This window comes from Podarcis raffonei, chromosome 13, assembly GCF_027172205.1.
Source record: "Podarcis raffonei isolate rPodRaf1 chromosome 13, rPodRaf1.pri, whole genome shotgun sequence".
Lineage (NCBI taxonomy): Eukaryota > Metazoa > Chordata > Lepidosauria > Squamata > Lacertidae > Podarcis > Podarcis raffonei.
The window spans coordinates 46,416,921-46,435,825 of NC_070614.1; the positions used below are offsets into that span (position 1 = coordinate 46,416,921).

At 42.1% G+C, this 18,905-nt stretch overlaps 3 protein-coding genes across 3 annotated transcripts; 2 read left to right on the plus strand and 1 right to left on the minus strand.

Moving 5' to 3' along the window:
* Positions 1–4,255: 4,255 nt before the first annotated feature.
* Positions 4,256–5,197, minus strand: LOC128399090 (olfactory receptor 49-like). Its single transcript, XM_053360353.1, has one exon. It carries the CDS (start codon positions 5,195–5,197, stop codon positions 4,256–4,258), a length of 942 nt encoding a protein of 313 aa, XP_053216328.1.
* Positions 5,198–8,724: 3,527 nt separating this feature from the next.
* On the plus strand, positions 8,725–9,669 carry LOC128399091 (olfactory receptor 6C74-like). Its single transcript, XM_053360354.1, has one exon. It carries the CDS (start codon positions 8,725–8,727, stop codon positions 9,667–9,669), a length of 945 nt encoding a protein of 314 aa, XP_053216329.1.
* A 5,467-nt stretch (positions 9,670–15,136) lies between these two features.
* LOC128399092 (olfactory receptor 6C74-like) lies at positions 15,137–16,075 on the plus strand. The gene has a single exon (XM_053360355.1). The coding sequence runs from the start codon at positions 15,143–15,145 to the stop codon at positions 16,073–16,075; it is 933 nt and encodes a 310-aa protein (XP_053216330.1). The 5' UTR covers positions 15,137–15,142.
* Positions 16,076–18,905: the final 2,830 nt, after the last annotated feature.

An 18,905-nucleotide genomic window follows, 5' to 3' on the forward strand; every position in this document is an offset into this window, starting at 1 on the left:
ACTAATATCATGAAGTATTGGATCATCTCAGGGGTTGCAGCAATGGACTTTGGGCTTTCAAATTTCAGCAGCACCCTGTGTGATGCTGAAATTTGGCACCCCACCACCTCTGGCCTTCATTATAAGTTATTGCTGTGGTGCCCTCTGTGCCATCCTCTCAGCTCAGCATCCAATGCGGATGAACTGGCAGTGCTCCCCTGAATCCACCTCTGTTGGTTGTCAGCCACAGGCAAGCTGATGGCTGTTCTCTGTTGTGTCTTTCCCTCCACCCACCCCATATCTGGTAGTCAATGATCTGCTGTCTCTGTCCAAAAGGACTCATAACTACCATGTAAACCAGCCTTCACCAATGTGGTGTCCTCCAGATTTTTTGGACTACAACTCCCATTATATCCGGCAAGCGCATAAATGTACCATAAAGCCTTAATCAGTTTCTCTTCTCATTTATTCTTCCAGGTAAAGGTGCAGGTTGTTTTTGTTCTGTTTTGTATCATGCATTTATTTATATAACATATATTTCAGAACAGTCTCTCTCATATAGCATGTGACAGTCCTTCAAAGACTTTGCTCTCAGGCTATTTAGAATGGTATGGATTAGGGATGGGGAACCTGTGACTCTCTCGATAATGTTAAGACTCCCGCTCCAATCTTCCATGACTATTGGCCATGCTGGATGAGGCTGATGGCAGTTGGAGTGCAGCAACATCCGGAGAAAAACAGGTTTCCCTTACCTGGAATCCAAAGCAGAAGATTTTTATTGCACATGGGGGGGGGGTCCTGTAAATATTAAAAGTTGATGTTCCATCCCCAGCAGACCAATGAATTAGTGCAGGACCTTCTTGGTCACCATCCAAAGGCTCATCATAATCAATTCCATACATGATCTAATCTAAATGATGTTGTAAATATGCACGCATGTACAATCAGTTCCCTTTTTAATTTTTTTGCAATACTTTGCAACACTTCTTGCACTGCCAAAACATGAGGTTGTAGTGAAATACTCACCAATTAGCAGTAAAATCAAATTAGGGAGCAGAGACTGTGCTCTTATTTTCACAAATGCAAACCAAGTTGTTGGAACCTGTAGGTTGTGATGGTGAAGAGTAAACCATCCGTTGTGATGGTGGCAATGTTCTCCTGATAACTAAGTAAATGGAGCTTAGGCTCCCACTCCCTGTTTCCACAACCCATTAACATGCCACATCCTTAACGCTTTGTGGAGGATTATTTGCTTTCTTTCTGCACAAACTAGTTACCTTAGTAATATTTTGCTGCAGGGGTGAAGACTGAAGCAATCTCTAGGTGCTGGTTCATTTTCCTAAACACATGATGCAAGAGGTATTCACTCTTTGCTTGTTAGGATACACAAGGGACATGCATATTGCTTCTCTAAAGAGCAACAGACTTTTTGTACGTTGTATGAAAATTGCTCAGGAGGGCTTCCCATAGGCACCTGGTTGGACTAGATGGGACTTTGGCCGAATCCATCACATGCTCTAATGTTCTGCAAATGACATGTAGTGTAATGGCTTGGGTCTCTCCGACACACGCAAGACGACTCTGGCAGTTCATTATTTCGGATTTATTAATCAAATAACAAACCCTGGGTCAGAGCTCAGCTAGGCTTCAGCATCATCCGATGGCACAGTTGCCGGAACTAAGCTCTGCCCCCTTTTCGCCCAACAGGAAAACCCCCACCTTCTCTTCCTTTCCTTTTCGCGCTTCTCGTAAAGTCTCGTGACCATAAGAGATTTTGGAGAGAGCATTGCTGGTGTTCTTGTGTCCAAGTCCATGTCTGAGCTGACAAGCTGCATTCTTTCACTCTGGCTCTCCCTTCCGTTATCTCTGTGCTCAAGATCAAGTTACTGCTGCTCTCTGCGGATTCTCCCCCCCCGTACATTCCATTCCTAGCTGCTCTCTCTCTGTTATCTTCCTCATTCCCTGTCAGCGAAGGAGCGTAGCTGACATGTAGGTTGCCTGCCTAAGCTTCACTTACCTATACTGAGCTTGTACAATATGACATGATTCCATGAATATTGTCATAACCAGGCCTTCTATGGCCCATTGCGTTCAGTTTTATAATCCTCCTCCAGCCCAGAAGTAAAATAGACATTAACAAAAATAAAAATAAAAAAATAAGATGAATCTGTTAGAATTCCTGCTCCATGATTGCAGTCATGGGATTGTTGTCTTTCACATGACGTTATATGTTTTGACTTCACAGAGTGGGAAGTGACGGAGACAGGATGTTTGTGTTACTGTGTTCTATGAAGTGGGACTATTGTCCTTTGTTCTTTTTTCTCTCACTTTGCTGTCTGATGCTAGAGAGAGAGAGGGAGCTATGTTGCAGTGCTCCGTGTGTGTTTATATGTAAATAAAGTAGATTAGCCAAAACGCTAAATTGCTGAGGTCTGTCACACGAAATGCGCAAACTCTGCGGATCCCTAAGTGTGCCGGTGTTGGTTGGCATCGGTCGCTGTGATGTTTGGGCTGAAGAAAGCTTATGAAGCTCCCGAATGATTGACCAGCAGGGAGGGAACATGCCAGTCGGGCATGTGTCTCTGCCAGGGTCCTACTCAAGTGTTGGCTGAACTCCTGACAGAATCTACCCCACACAGAGGGACAAATTTGGTGGTGGAGGATATGAATGTCACCAGTAGGTGTGAATGTCATGAGGAGAAGGGCTTATGCTTTTGGGCACACTGAAATGGATTGGCTGTACCTGAATGTTCATTAAATAATGGCGGGGGTGGGGAAGCTGGTTATCCATAGGCAGGAAAGGACTGAATGGGCAATGAATGGAGAAGGAGAAACACAAGGGAATGTTTAGTGACTGAAGAGAAGGCTGGATTGGGAAGAAGTAGGGAACTAATGGAGCAAGAGACCAAGAAGAGAGGGAAATCTGAGGGAAGCTCACAGCACTTAATGTCTGTAGGCATTGTATGCTAAGGTATTTAGTTGTGAGAGGCAAGCATATCAGAGCTTCCTAAGGCCACTCAAAGTGAGTGAGGTTAACTGGGACACAATGCATTGTGCATAAAAAGCAAGGAATTCCACAAATTTACACATTTTCCTGTCTGAGAAAAGGAGAAGATGGGCCAACCAGATTCCACACACAGAACCTTATCAGATCTATTTCAACATTATATATGGGACAGCAACCTCCACTGTGTCCAAGTACAGCCATCTAGGTTAGCAAATGAAGAGCAGGCTAACGTCTGGGACTCCGGGGGAATGATGGATGGACTACACAAGCACCCAGCATCTGGTACCTGAGGCAGATTCCTCACACTGTCTAGTAGTAGGGCCAGCTCTGAATGGTTTGAAATATCTTACTAGTTCTTTAGCTGCAAACTCCGGTTTAATAGATTTTGCTGGCTTTCGACATCATGCCTCAATGCTTCTCCTTTGGAGTCTAATTCTGATAAACTTCTGATTATTTTTCATGACTACATGGCTCACTTTTCCAGTTGACATTGCTGGAGTAAGATTTCAAAATCAATTCTGTACCTGTGGGAAATTATTTATTTGTTTGTCTTTAATATACAAAATCAAATATATATAATACCATAATAATGTATTTTGTTACATAGAATCAAAAGACAGAAAAAGAATTTTAGTTTATTATTTACTTATCATTTGCTATTTAAAGCCTTATCCTAATTCTGGCTGCATAAAGTTCCTTACAAAATATACAGGTCAATGTTATCTTGCAGTTTGTTCCACCCATAGTTAACAAAAAGGGTTCAATTTTTCAATAAATTGATTACTGTGTTGTCTTCTTCCTCACATGTTAACCAGATCTGTCAATTTAACCATATGAACATCCTCTCATAACAGCATTAATCTATCAGCCAGTGTCAGAAAACAAAGATTATTCTCACTGCAGCTGATTATTGTACAGGCAGCTTCTTGTAAATGAATGGCCATCTCTCAATGCAGTAAAATAAGTCAATAATAAACATAACCAAAAGGGATTAGTTGGCAAAACATAGTCTCTCATTTCATTTATTACATGAATTATCACCTTCCAAAAAGAATGTATGTTTTGCATTTGCAAAAAATTATATTGAATTTCATCTGATTTTTCTTATTTGATTTTTCTAAACAAAGGTATATATTTTATTCATGTATGGTACTAGAATATAACTGGCATTCAGATATTGAAAGAAATCTAGTATTCCGATTTCGAATGGGTGTCTCCATGATCAGTGCTTAATATTAATGTTTATTCTGGTGTCAATTGAACCCCAAATCAACTTGAGTCCTTCCTAATGGCAACAAGCTGTCTACATGCTCCTCTCAAGGCATCTTGGACTTGTGTGTTCCTAAGGCAGTATATGAATGGGACAAGCAGAGGAGCCAGCACAGTGTTCAGAAGAGCCACCGCTTTGCTGTAGTCCGATTCACTGTCATGGTTGGGTTTTATGTACATGAAAATGCAACTGCTGTAAGTGATGGAGACCACCGTGATGTGAGAAGCGCAAGTGGAGAAAGCCTTCTGCCTCCCTGAAGTGGATCGGATGCGCATGATGGTAGAGATAATGTGGACATAAGACACAGTATTTACAGACAAGGTCCCAAGGAGGGAGAGGGTAGCAGTGATGAAATTGAGGAGATTCAGCAGACTGGTGTCAGTGCATGCAAGTTTGACCAATGGCCCATTGTCACAGAAAAAATGGTTGATGACGTTTGGGCCACAAAAGGGCATCCGGAATAATACAACTGCAGGGACGATGATCAGCAACAATGCCCCAGCCCAACACCAGAGCACCAGCAATGAGCAGACCCGATTGTTCATGACGGTTGAGTAGCGAAGAGGGTTGCAGATGGCAACATACCTGTCAATGGACATTGCCGCCAGCAAGAGGAACTCTGTAGTTCCCAGGACAAAGTGCACAAAGGACTGTGTGAAGCAACCAGCTAGAGAGATAGTCTTCTGGCCAGTAGCCATGTTGTCCAGTGTTTTAGGAACAATGGCACTGGTATACCCAATCTCCACAAATGCAATGTGTCGTAGGAAGAAATACATTGGGGTGTAGAGCTGTTGATTCACCAGTGTTATTACAATAATCAGTATGTTTCCCATTATCGTCAAAAGGTATACCCCAATTAGCAAGATGAAAAGTATAATTTTAAGTTGATGGTTGTCCGTCAAACCCAACAGTATAAACTCTCTCACCATAGAGTTGTTCATCGTTGTTGGCACTTCCCTAAAATGAATGGGAAATCAAACCTTAGAGCTGTGTTAGCCTTTAAAAATTCAATTTTAACTCTCTGCAATTGCCTGAGTGTGACTGTTACTGATATCATGAAGAATTGGATCAGACCAGTAGATCTGTTTCAGTCCTTTAGAGACCCTACTCCCAGACTATTTAGATCAGAGATGGCCTTCCAAATATTATTGGACTTAAACCCCCATCAGCCCTGGGTTGGAGTCCAGTGACATGTGAATAATCACGCTTACCATCCCTGGAACAGAACCAAAGCAACATATTTTCATTGAACTTGGATGGGTGGGTGGGACATGGGGATTGTCTGCAGTGATATTTCCACCAAAGCAGGCCCTTGCCAATTCCCATCCAAATGCTCTTCAAAGACATCTCCATATATGATGCATCACAATAACAATAACCATAGCTAAATCTAAATGATTCTGTGAATAAGCATCTCATATGCAAAATCATTTTATTTTACAAAAGCAAATACTTTGTATCACCAAAGGCTGTAGCAAAGTACTCACCTCTTAACATCAACTTAGAAAAGGGGGTGGTGTTATCATTTGTATAGATGCAAAGTTGGTTGCTAGAACTTTCAGGCCATGGTGATGATGCTGACATTCTTCCACTAACCAGGGAGATTGAACAATTGTAAAGATTTCACTCCTTAAGCCTATTTTTCTGTGTGGCCTCTGAACATGCAACGTCCTTAACACTTTGCCAAAGAGTCTTTGCTGTCTTGGCTCACAGACTAGTGACCTCGGCGATATTTTGCTACACACATTTCTCCTTCTCTTTGCCCCAGGAGTGAACACCAAAGCAACCTGGCTCATGTCCTTAAGTGCTAGTTTGTGTCCCTAAGCATATCTCACAAGAGATATTCAGCCTTTGCTCGCTAACAATACACAGTAGACATGAATGCTGCTTCTCTAAGGTGCAACAAACTTATTGTGCGTCATATGAAATAGGCTCAGGCTGAAACCAATTTTGTGTGTGGGCTTCACATAGGAACCTGGTTGGCTGTTGTGGGAACAAGATACTGGGCCACAGGGGACTTTGGCCTAATCCGGCATTGTTCTTCATAGAACTGTCATATTTTGGAAAGCCAGATACAGGGCATGACCCCATAAATAATAAATAATAAATGATGATGATGATGATGTGGTGTTGTGGCCTGCTATCGCCAATTGCAGCCCAAGGGAATCAAGAGACCTGAGAACTCTCTTGCCGGCTGGAGGACTTGAATTTGGCCCACCTGCCATTGGCATCTTGCTGGGGAAGGGGCTGTCACATGGTGTTGGTGAGTGGGGAACCAAACATAATGGATACATAGACAAAATTGACACCACCTCCCCAGCACTGTGATGGATCCTGCTCCTACAGGGTGACTGTGGTGGGTCATCTGCATCCCTGATTCCTATTGGTTGGGTAGTGGACAGGGGCATGAAAATAACATAATTGGAAATTTAAAACAAAAGTCTATATGCCAGATCTGCAGTATCTGCAGTGGCCTCAAAGGGACGAGACACACTCCCCAAAACAAATCTATGTTCAATGGACCCTTTGCATGGGGCGGGGGTAGGAACCACACAGCACGACTCCATACATCCAAATGCGTAACGTATATATGGTAGACCCCCACCCGCAGGCATGGCTTACACAATAACATAAAACAAACAAAAAACAATATAAAATTTATTTATGAGAAATTGATATCAAGTGATATCAAATTTATATCAATATGTAAGATTTCAAGGAAAACGGGTGGGGCTTCTGCTACTTTAAGTCTGATGACTGGTAATCCCTTTATTTTGCTTGCCATCCCTGCTGTAGATAAGATAAAAAAAAGATCAAATGTTAAGTGGCTTTTCTGCTCCTTCAGGGACCAAAGCAAAGGTCCTTAGAGCATCATAATGAACTAAGAGCTAATATCTGTTGCGCTAAATGCTTGCTTAGGAACATGAAGCTGCACCATTGCCTATAAGATGTTGCGTCTGAGAAGTAAAGACTGAATATCCTTTGCACTATCTGCTCAAGGATCTGAATGGGTACAATGGAGATAGCCAGGCAATAACATTGCAGAGATTGCTGGAATGCAGATTGCTGAGAATATAGTTATGGTCCTTTGGTTTTGCTTAGACAGAAAGAGAAGGTCTCTCCTCCATTGGACCTGAGAGGTCATAGCTCATATTGCATGCAGAAGGTCCCAGGTAGGCATAGATGGGCCTTTTTTCTTTCCATGTTGAATTTGGACATATTGCCCTGATCCTGTAGGCTATTCTTACATTGTTATGGTTTTATGTTCCTATGTTCTTAAGTCATTGCTTTTATTTTGCAGAGAGAAGAATGTAGATGCAAAACTTTTGGAAACCAGGAAAAGATGGATGTGAACATTTCAATTAGGTCAGTTGGTTAGAAGGTAAAGGTAAAAGGTAAAGGACCCCTGGATGGTTAAGTCCAATCAAAGGTGACTATGGGGTTGTGGCACTCATCTTGTTTTCAGGCCGAGGGAGTTGGCATTTGTCCACAGACAGCTTTCTGGGTCATGTGGCCAGCATGACTAAGCCACTTCTGGCACAACAGAACACCTTGATGGAAACCAGAGCCCCCAGAAACGCCATGGACCTTACTGCTGCCTATTTATCTACTTGCACTGGCATGCTTTCGAACTGCTAGGTTGGCAGGAGCTGGGACAGAGCAACAGGAGCTCAGTCCATTGCGAGGAATATGGCCATGGGTTCAATGTCCATATGGGCCTCCTGCATTGCAGAGGATTGGACAAGATGACCCTCTGGGTCAATTCCAACTCTACAATTCTATGATTCTATCATCTTCCAGTTCTATGATTCTATGATCTTCCCGTTAATGTGAAGTGCAAGAGGTGTGTAGTTTACTCTGGTTTCTCTTCAGATTGTATAAATCTTTGGCCTTTGCTGATAATTTACTATTGAGTGTCAATGGAGATGACTTTAAACTTGTATTTAAATATTGTGATCCAAAATCAGTTACTGCATAGAAAATAGGACATTCTTGTTTTCTTTCTTGGTAACTAATTGTGAAGCGTATGATTATTTAAAGCACTGTTTAAAAGAGGCATTTTTGTGTCTGCACTGTGTCTTTTGCTATCAAATTGCATGAGATGAGCCAGGTTATGGCCAAACTAGATGGCATGAGAGAGATGTGAGGAAAGCATTCTGATTCTGACTTAACTGAAAAGCAGGTTGAGAGGTTGTGGTCGGGGGAGAACAGTGGTGTAGACAGAGGCATCACAATTCTGGTTACAAAGTTCTAGAGGCTAACTAAGAATGGACATGACTTAGCATCTAAACTATAGATGGATCTAGGTCTGTTCCAGCAATCACCTATTCAATCTCCTAGCAACTGTACAGCAGAGACCTGATGGCAAAACAAACAAACAAACAGCTACTTGAATTTAAAATGACTTATAGACATTGAATCCAGACTCTTCATTTCTCTTCATTTTACTTCTAGGAAAGTGCCAACAATGAGGAACAACACCATGGTGAGAGAATTCACACTTTTGGGATTTACAGACAGCCGACGAGTTGAAATTTCCCTTTTTACCCTCCTGCTTGGCATGTACTTTTTGACAATAATGTGGAACACTGTGATTATCACAATCACACTTGTGAATCAACAGCTCAAAATCCCAATGTACTTCTTCCTAAGACACTTTGCAGTCTTGGAGATTGGATTTACCAGCACTGTCCTCCCCAAAGCATTGGGCAATATGGCCAATGGCCAACAGACTATCTCTCTACCTGGTTGTTTCCTACAGCTGTATCTATACCTGAGTGTGGGAACCACAGAGTTCCTTATGCTATCAGTCATGTCCATTGACAGATATGTGGCGATCTGCAATCCTCTTCGCTACTCAACCATAATGAATCATCAAACTTGCTCATTGCTGGTGCTCTTCTCTTGGGCTGGAGGATTTTTGCTCATGATGGCTCCTGCAATTACATTATTTCAATTGTCCTTTTGTGGCCCACATGCTATAGATCATTTTTTCTGCGACATTGAACCACTGATTAAACTTGCATGCGGGGACACAAGTCTCCTGGAACTCATATTTCTCCTCAGTGCTATACTCTGTCTCCTTGGCACCTTGGCCATAAATATTGTCACATATACCATTATTATTTTCACCGTTTTGTGCATCCCATCAACCACAAGGAGGCAGAAGGCCTTTTCCACTTGTGCTTCTCACATTATAGTGATCTCAATCACTTACGGCAGCTGCATTGTCATGTACATTAAACCCAGAGGCACAGATGAATTCGCATTTACCAAAGGGGTGGCTCTTCTTAACACAGTTGTGTCTCCTCTTCTGAATCCCTTTGTTTACTGCCTGAGGAACAAACAGTTCCAGGATGCCCTGAAGGCTGGATTTAAGGCGCTTGTTGGATTTTCTAGGACAAGGGAATAGAACCAACCTCAAATCACACATGAAAATCAGAGATCAACTTTGGAGGAAATTGGAAATGCTTGAATTCCCTGGATTTCTTTCAGGGGTGAATATCAATTGGAGACTGATGTTGTGTGTCAGAGAATGTGTGATATGGTCCATGCAGAGGTGGATTTAGGGGAGCACGACTTGCTCAGTCACAATTGGTGCAGAGCCTCAGCGGCTTCACAGTGGGACATGGCAACAATGATGTAGAATGGAATGATGTGAGAGATGGAAGAACACAGAATTTTGGCATCACACTGGGTGCTACTGAAATTTGAGAGCCTAGGGTCCACCACTAGTCCATGTCAGCTGTTTCAATTTACACTGGTGTTTAAGAGGATCCTATTTATCTGCCATCTGAGAAGCTTTAAAATATGGAATTTTTGTAATCTTTCTTTGCATTTTTGTAACATTTTTTGAAAGTAAATCACATAGAACAGATTTTTTGAAGTATGAAAAATGCGAAATAAATAAAACAAGTAAAGCTATGTAGCCTGACTGTATTGTATTTATTACAGAAGGGCCCTAACTCAGGGGTGGAGCACTTGTTCTGTATGAAAAAGGTCTGAAGTTCAACCTCAGACATCTCTTTTTGATTTTTTTTACTGATTTCCCCAAAATTTTACAAATTTACTTAAATTTCAATATATATTTTTCTTAAAATTTTAACTTCCCATCCTTAACTCCATGTTTTTATTCCCACCTTATACCTACTGCTTTATATAACATACTTTTATCTAATACAATTATTCTCTGTTTCACTTATCAATATTTTCATTCCACTGCTCATAATTCTCATATATATATATATATATATATATATATATATATATATATATTCATTCTGTTTTATAATTTAGAATATTCATTTAAACAACCTTAAAATATCCATGACTTCCCTTCTTCTCTTTCCATGGTTTATTTTGCATATCATAAATCCCTGCATATTTTACATGAACTAAACCATTCAGTATTCCATTATTACATCCATCAAAACTTACCGTATTTTTTGCTCTATAAGACTCACCTTTTCTCTCCTAAAAAGTAAGGGGAAATGTGTGTGCGTCTTATGGAGTGAATGCAGGCTGCGCAGCTATCCCAGAAGCCAGAATAGCAAGAGGGATTGCTGCTTTTGCTGCGCAGCGACCCCTCTTGTTGTTCTGGCTTCTGAGATTCAGAATATTTTTTTTATTGTTTTCCTCTTCCAAAAATTAGGTGTGTCTTATGGTCTGGTGCGTATTATAGAGCGAAAAAATATGGTATTTACACTGTTGGATTTATCTTAATGCTGCCCATGTTTTCAAGTGTACACAATTTCCTCTCATATATTCAATAAACATTTTCCAGTCTTCTTTAAACAAATGTTCTTCTTGTCCTCTTATTCTATATGTTAGGTCCACAAGCTGCGCATATTCCATCAGTTTAAGTTGCCATTCGTCTTTAGTTGGGACCTCACTTGTTTTCCATTTTTGGCCTAGCAAAATGTGGCCTGTAGTATGGCCTACATAAATAAACTTTTTTTGACACTTGGGAATTTCTGTCTGAATTATCCCCAGCACTCTGGGTTTTTTTGGGGGAAAGTACTTTTAAGCATTTTTTTTCCAATTTGTTATGGATCATTTCCCAATCCTCTTTTACCTGTTGCTCATAATTCAAACCCTGCCTTCATTTTAATTTGACTGTAACAGTTCTTCAAATACTCCCCAAAGGGTCTCCACCCTTCCGTGAACAGTTCTGCTCTTTTATCTCTTATTGTTGCTGTCAATCTTGCCATTTCCACACAGTGCATTAACTTTTGAAGCCATTCCTCCTTGGTTGGTTCTTCTCCTTCTTTCCATTTCTGCGTGTACAGGATTCTGGCTGCTGTTGTTTCATACATAATTACAACCTCGGGTGTCTCCAGTTTGGGCTGAAAGAAAAACCCCTGCCTGAAATCCTAGAGGGTTCATTGCTACTCAGTACATTGCTACTCATTACAGTGGTACCTCGGGTTAAGAACTTAATTCGTTCTGGAGGTCCGTTCTTAACCTGAAACTGTTCTTTATCTGAGGTACCACTTTAGCTAATGGGGCCTCCCGCTGCCGCAGCGCGATTTCTGTTCTCACCCTGAAGCAAAGTTCTTAACCCGAGGCACTATTTCTGGGTTAGCGGAGTCTGTAACTTGAAGCGTCTGTAACCTGAAGCGTCTGTAACCCGAGGTATCACGGTATAGAATACTGAGCTGGATGGACCAATCTTACCAGATAGGGAAGTTGGTACCTTCTGTATCCAGAACAGATGCTCTGCTACTGAAAAGATGCTTGAAAACTGCCTCAATTTTACAAAGGGGTTTGGGGCATCAAATGCTTACATATTCCTCAAAGTGTGGTTGACGGTTGGCTACTCTGAATGGGATGGTGGTGGTACACATACGACAGCTACAGACAGATTCAGGTCTACCTGACTGTAGAGCATTTTGAAGCTCTAACAATCAGATACCTATTCAGCACAAGTTGGCACAATTCAGACTGAGCCTTTTTTATATTCAGACAAATTATGAACTAGTGTTCCATGGTGGCTGTCAAACTCTGTCAAGCACCAAATGGCAGCTAACAGATATGCAAACTAATTCATTGGCTAAAAAGCACACCTGTGGCATGGTGTGGTGGTTAGAATGTTTAGACTGTTGGACTAGGACCTGAAAGTTCAGGGTTCAAATCCCACTTAGCGATGAAACTCCCTGGGTTCCTTGGTACAGAAAATTAACCTCAGCCTGCTCGACCTCACAGGGTTATTAGGAAGACAATTTGGGAAGGTTAGAACCATGTGCACCATCTTGAGCTTCTTGAAAGAAAGGTGAGGCAGAAAGGCAATAAATATATAAATAAATGCTCAGTGAACCTTCGGCAAAATATTCATGGGATATCCCAGCCAATACCCGAGATCGAAACTCAGAGGAGAAAGGAGACGGTGAGAAGGAGCAAAGTGATTTCAACTCTAGATCACAGAATAATAATCAGCCACATAGTAGCCACATAGGCATACCTTGTCCCTTATGGTCTAGTTTGTGGTCGTGTGATGTGAGCCTCTTGCATCAGATGTTTTTTAATGCTCTTCTGGGAAGCAAAGCTAAAGTCCTCCTTGGTGTATTCTGACAAAATTAGAGCTAATCGATCTTGTGGTGAATGCTGGCTTGGGGATCACTATTGCCTAGAAAAGGCCACCCTCAAGCATCAAATCTGCACTATCTGCTTAAGGAACAGAATGGGTACCATTGCATATCATAAGATTCTTCATTGTAGTGAAGGTGGAGAAATGCATGACATAAAATTTGCAGGGCTTGTTTTATGAGGTACGGAAGGGGGGATTTTCTTGAAAGCATGGAGGGTATAGGCACCACTCACTGGAAAATTTATATTCCGTATTGTAATGTATTTTGTACTGTGGTTCTAACTTTATTTGAATGTTTCATTTTTAGTTGCTAGCCTCCATATGCTCATGAGAGAGGAAGGGGAGACAATAAGAATTCTTAGTTAAAAGCGGAGTCCAAAAAGTTATACTCCTAGGACAAGTACTTCTGCCTGTGCAAAATATCCATCTTGTGCTTTAAACTGAAAATGTATCGCAGAATTCAGAGAAGTGTGTCCTCTGATCAATAATTCCCCATGAATTAGATTGCAGAATTTCCCTACATCCGCAGCCCCAGATTCAATAGTCAGCACTTCCTAATAAAAGGATCAGGAAGCAGATGACGTTAAAGACCCCCAGATAAGAGCTTTGAGGGCCATTGCCCTCCAACTTGCAAAGCACTGGGCTAGATGGAGAAAAAGTCTGACCTTGTATAGGGCAGCTCCCTGATCTGCTTCTATAAACGTAAAACACTTTACTGGAATAGATGTGCATGGTTGGAGGCAGTAATATTTTTGCCAGTTGCCATTGAGGGCCATTGGCCTGATTCATCAGGGCTCTTCTTGTGTAGTTAAGACCTTGTTTTTATTCCACAGAAGGAATAAAGTAGATGCAAAACTTCCAGAAACCGGGGGTGGGAAGAAAATACAGTAATGTGAATATCCTCCGGTTAATGTGAAATTCAAGAGGTGTGTATTTAACTCAGAACTGACTTTTGAGTTTGAATGTAGATGGCTTGAAACCTGTATTCCATATCTTGCGCTCCTAATTTTTTTATTGTTTTCCTGTTTGCATATGTGCCTATAAGCTTATCCACCTTTGATTCCCACTCTGCCCTCGGCTCACCTGTGGCTCCTATAAGGGAAATGGTTTCTACTGGCTGGCTTAACAAGGGAGGGTAGCCAGTGGTCTTCAACCTCAACGAGTTAGAAATTTCCCCTTCATGTGAAGACAGGTTCTGGTAGATTGAGCAGATAAGACCAACAGTGGATCCAAAAGTCAAGAAGGTGGTGACTGCATGTGTTGTAGAGGGAACTGAGTGGCAGATGGGGCTCATCCACCTGGGAAGGTAGCCCAATCAGAAGAAGGAAAACTCTGGTCCTAAACCTCCACTGTCTTGTGGCTACATACGCATTCATGAGAAAGGCTTTGGGAATAAAACCAGCGGAAATATTCATACCTGCTGCTTTGATGGACATCACTGGGCGATCCAAAGGTACCTTTGCCATTCTTTATGCTTTTGATGTTTGAATATTATTAGCAACTCAGTCTGCCTTACTATTTCCACCTTATGATCACAGCCAGCATATCTTACCTCACAAGAAATTCTTTTCCATTGCTGGAGTAATGGTTGGTTTACTTTCAGTTCTTTCATCTCTTTAGTGGCAAGCAACAGGAAAATGGTTAAAGATTTTTCACGCAGCGGATTCCCTCATCTGTTTATAATTTTTATTGTCAATCATAAATCAGGCATTTTGCTCTACCTTAGACACTTCAATGTCCACTTTTCCATTGTGTACTTCTTAATGACAGAATGTGGCAGATACAAATTTTCAGACTGTAAGTTTTCACTAGCAGGTAGAGGGGTCTCTCCAAGTTATACTTTTCCTTGTCCCAGAAGTGCTTAAAGAAGGGAGGGTGTGCGTATTTCTACCTAGAGAAGGTGTTTATGTGACTCCTCAGCTTGCCAGCTCATTCTAACTTCTGTCCGAGCCACCAGGCACAGACAGCATAAAAAGCCTCAATCAAAGCATTTGAGGTTGCTCACAAATCCCTTCTCTTTCTGAGTGATTAAAGGTCAGCCCATCTCTCTATTATCAATCACCACAAAATTATCTTCTGTCAGGGGTGAGCTAACAGACAGACAGCTGAACCGCAATTCTTCTCTCTTGAAGTCGCCACCTGGAACTGATTGTATGTGAGGCATATTATTATTCACAACAGTTTTGACCTGATTTTTTTTTAATCAAAATGGAGTAGCAAAATATATTTAAAGTGGATTTGAAAATTTTGTTCCTATTGGTTGATTTTTATTCACTTTAGTTGCAGGAATGTGCCCAAAATGTGGAACCATAGCATGGTGAGAGAATTCGTACTTTCGGGCTTTACAGACAACCGAAGAGTTGAAATCTTGCTTTTTACCTTCATATTTAGCACGTACCTTTTGACAATAACGGGGAACGCTGCGATTGTTATAATCACTTGGCTGAATCACCAGCTCAACACCCCAATGTATTTCTTCCTCCGACACTTTGCCTTCATGGAAATTGGATTCACCACCTCTATCATTCCTAAAACATTGGCCAGCATGGCCGCTGGCCAGAAAACCATCTCTCTACCTGGTTGCTTCACACAGACCTTTTTGTACTTTGTGTTTGGAGCCACAGAGTTCCTTCTTTTGGCAGTCATGTCCATTGACAGGTACATGGCCATATGCAAACCCCTTCACTACTCCACCATGATGAATGCTCGGGTCTGCAAACTGCTGGTGGTCTGCTCCTGGGTTGGGGGGTTGCTGTTTACTATGGTCCCAACAGCTGTGCTGTTTCAGATGCCCTATTGTGGCCCAAACACCATCAATCATTTTTTCTGTGACAGTGGACCACTGATGAAGCTTGCGTGTGCAAACACGAGCCTCCTGGAACTCAGATTTCTTCTCATCGCTGCACTCTGTCTCCTTGGGACCTTGACCATAAACATTGTTTCCTACATCAACATTGTCCTCACGATCCTGCGCATCCCTTCGACCACTGGGAGGCAGAAAGCTTTCTCCACCTGTGCTTCTCACATCACCGTGGTCTCCATCACTTATGGTAGTTGCATTTTCATTTACATAAAACCAAAAGGTGTTGGTACTTTGGACTTCAGCAAAGGGGTGGCTGTTCTTAACACGATTGTGTCCCCTCTTCTGAATCCATTCATTTACTGCCTGAGAAATAGACAGGTCCAGGATGCTCTGAAAGCTGGATTTAGACAGTGTGTTGGGTTTCATTAGAAGCCAAGATGATTGCCATCAGCTGAAACCTTAAAATCAGATATTAACTGTGACAACACTGTGTTAGGAAAACATCAAACGTCAAACAAATTAGATCAAATTTGTTGTCAAAGAGCATAGAATGTTCACATCAGAGAGTATAGAACGTTCACATCACAGAGGAGTTTCAGCTATACATAAACAGGATACCAAGTGTTAAATGTCAGGTGCTATTCAGTAACCTAGACTGAGGTTGGGAGATTCGTTTAAGCATGGAGTCCACATTACATTCTGGGTACCTTACCAGTGGTTGGTGGAGCCGAATGGTTGGTAGGTGGAGCAATCAATGAAAATGTTACCTTTGTGCAGGAGACTAGTTTCTACACTTACTCCCACATCTAAACATCCATATCCAGGCAAGCAAGAGGCATTATCAGAGTTCAAGTATGCCTCCCAGATAGGCAGATACACTCATGAAATGTGTGAAGCAGGGACAGTGAAGGATGTGGCCCAAGGAAAAGATCTGTGACTGGGGAGAGCCCTGGGGACCAGCTAGAGAGGCATGGAGGGCTACATCTGACCCTCAAATCTGAGTGCCCCCGACTTGCACAACTCCAGCCCTTAGCAAAGGCAAATCAAGCAGGATGATCAGAGCTGAGGAATAAACTTGCCCTTTAGTGGCAAACGCCTTAGAAATCACAGAATTGTAGAGCTTCAAGAGACCATGAGGGTCATCTAGTCCAACCCCCTGCAATGCAAGAATCTTTTGACGAATGTGGGGCTTGAATCCAGAACTCTGAGTTTAAGAGTCTTATGCTCTACTGATGATGAGATGTGCTTAGATCTGAGATTCTAATGGTTGGGTTTAATTAAGTAAGTAATCATTGTATATTTACATCTCACTTTTCCTCCAGGGAGCCCAAGGTGGCACACATGGTTTTCCTCTCTCCCATTTTGCCATCACAACAACCCTGTGAGGTAGGGTTAGGCTGAGAGCCAATGAATGGCTCAATATCACACAATGGGTTTCATGGTTGAGTGGAAATTTGAACCCTCATCTTCCAGGATCAAGTGAAACCATTTTAGTATGAACCCATGGCTGTCCTCCAAAAATATGAATCTTCATGAACCATTGATCAAAATGAGAACCCACAAATTGAATAGTGGGCTGGATATTTCAAAGCAGTGGTTGACATAGTTCCATAGACTACAGATGCCCTTGGCTCAGAGTATGCAACTCTGATCTGTAACCACAATTAAATTTCACTCATTTCCATTCTAACTGAGCAGGACAGGGGCATTTGGGAGACGTTAGCAGGGACCTCCAGGGTTGGGATGTCTGTTATTTTGTCCATCCTGTCAAATGTATGAATGCATATTTGGTGGGTGAGGATGATTTTCTATGTTGTGTTTCTGAGTTTTAGTCTGGTGCTATATAAGAGGACATCTGACTTGCCATTAGTACGTGTGAAAAGGATCTAAGGATCTTAGTAGACCACAAGTTTAATATGAGTCAACAATGTGATGCAGCAGCAAAAAAAAAGGTAATGCTATCCTAGGCTACAGCAACAGAAGTGTAGTGTCCTGATCAAGAGAAGTAATAGTAACACTCAGTCTTGCTTTGATCAGACCATGCCTGGAGTCCTGTGTCCAGTTCTGGGTGCCACAATTTAAGAAGGATTTTGACAAGCTGCAACATGTGCATAGGAGGGCAACTGATCCTGGGTCTGGAAACCAAGCCTTACGAGGAACAGTTGAAGGAGCTGGGTATATTTAGCCTAGAAAAGAGGAGAGTGAGAGGAGATATGATAGTCATCTTCCAATATCTTAAGGGCTGTCACGTGGAAGACAGAGCAATATTGTGTGCCTCCCCCTCCAGCTCTGGAGGCTAGGACTCAAGCCATTGGCTTCAAGTTACAAGAAAGGAGATTCTGACTAAACAGCAGGAAGAACGTTCTGACAGTAAGAGCTGTTTGATAGCGGAATGGACTCCCTTTGAAGGTGGTGGACTCTCCTTCATTGGAGGTTTCTAAGCAGAGGCTGAACGGCATTCCTGCATTCCAAGGGGTAGGGCTAGATGCACCTTAGGGTCCTTCGAATTGTACATATTTTATGATTCTATGAAATTATAGACAGGTATCTTCAAGTTTGTTGTTCTAAACACACACACACACACACACACACACACACACTTAGAACTGCACTTGTAATGTCACACTGCATTTGTAGTGTTTGTACACTGAGCATATAATATACTGGGCTGCGTACACTGCACTCACACAGACCCACATACAGACCCACAAACCCACAGCCACACATGGAAGTTCTAATGACAATAGGAAAAGAACAGTGAACAAAACTGGAAATAAAATGCAAAGCTGCTGTCAAAATGTGGTGGAAAGGAGGTTAGGAAAATGCCACTATCTGACAGGACCATACCAGGAGTAAATCAGACTGAGCAAGTTGGAGTTAACTCTTTATAAGCAAAAACAAGATCTGCACAGGAGTGTCAGGCCTACTGAGCACAGCAACTCATCTCTGGCAGGTCTTGCCCCATGAAGCAGTTGCTGGAGGTCCCCATCTCCTCACCTAAGTCTCTTCTTCTCCATTGTTTTACCCAAGCAACTTGAGACTATGCTGGCATGAAGCTAACTTCTCCTCTGCCCTCTTCATGCCTTTCCTGGATCTGGGAGACCAGTTGGGAGGGGAACTTGTTGCAGCAGGAGGGGGAGACACCTGTGCCTCTTCACCAGCCTGACTCATCTCTGCCTCTTGGCTTCCCTCTTCCCTTGTTTCTGCTTCTGTCACAGATTCCCCACATAGACCACAGAGGTAGCACTTCTTGCCTGTC

Excerpts from the sequence above, each read along its gene's own strand:
- LOC128399092 (XM_053360355.1), top strand. The coding sequence starts at position 15,143 with ATGTGGAACCATAGCATGGTGAGAGAATTCGTACTTTCGGGCTTTACA.
- LOC128399091 (XM_053360354.1), top strand. The coding sequence starts at position 8,725 with ATGAGGAACAACACCATGGTGAGAGAATTCACACTTTTGGGATTTACA.
- LOC128399090 (XM_053360353.1), bottom strand. The coding sequence starts at position 5,197 with ATGAACAACTCTATGGTGAGAGAGTTTATACTGTTGGGTTTGACGGAC.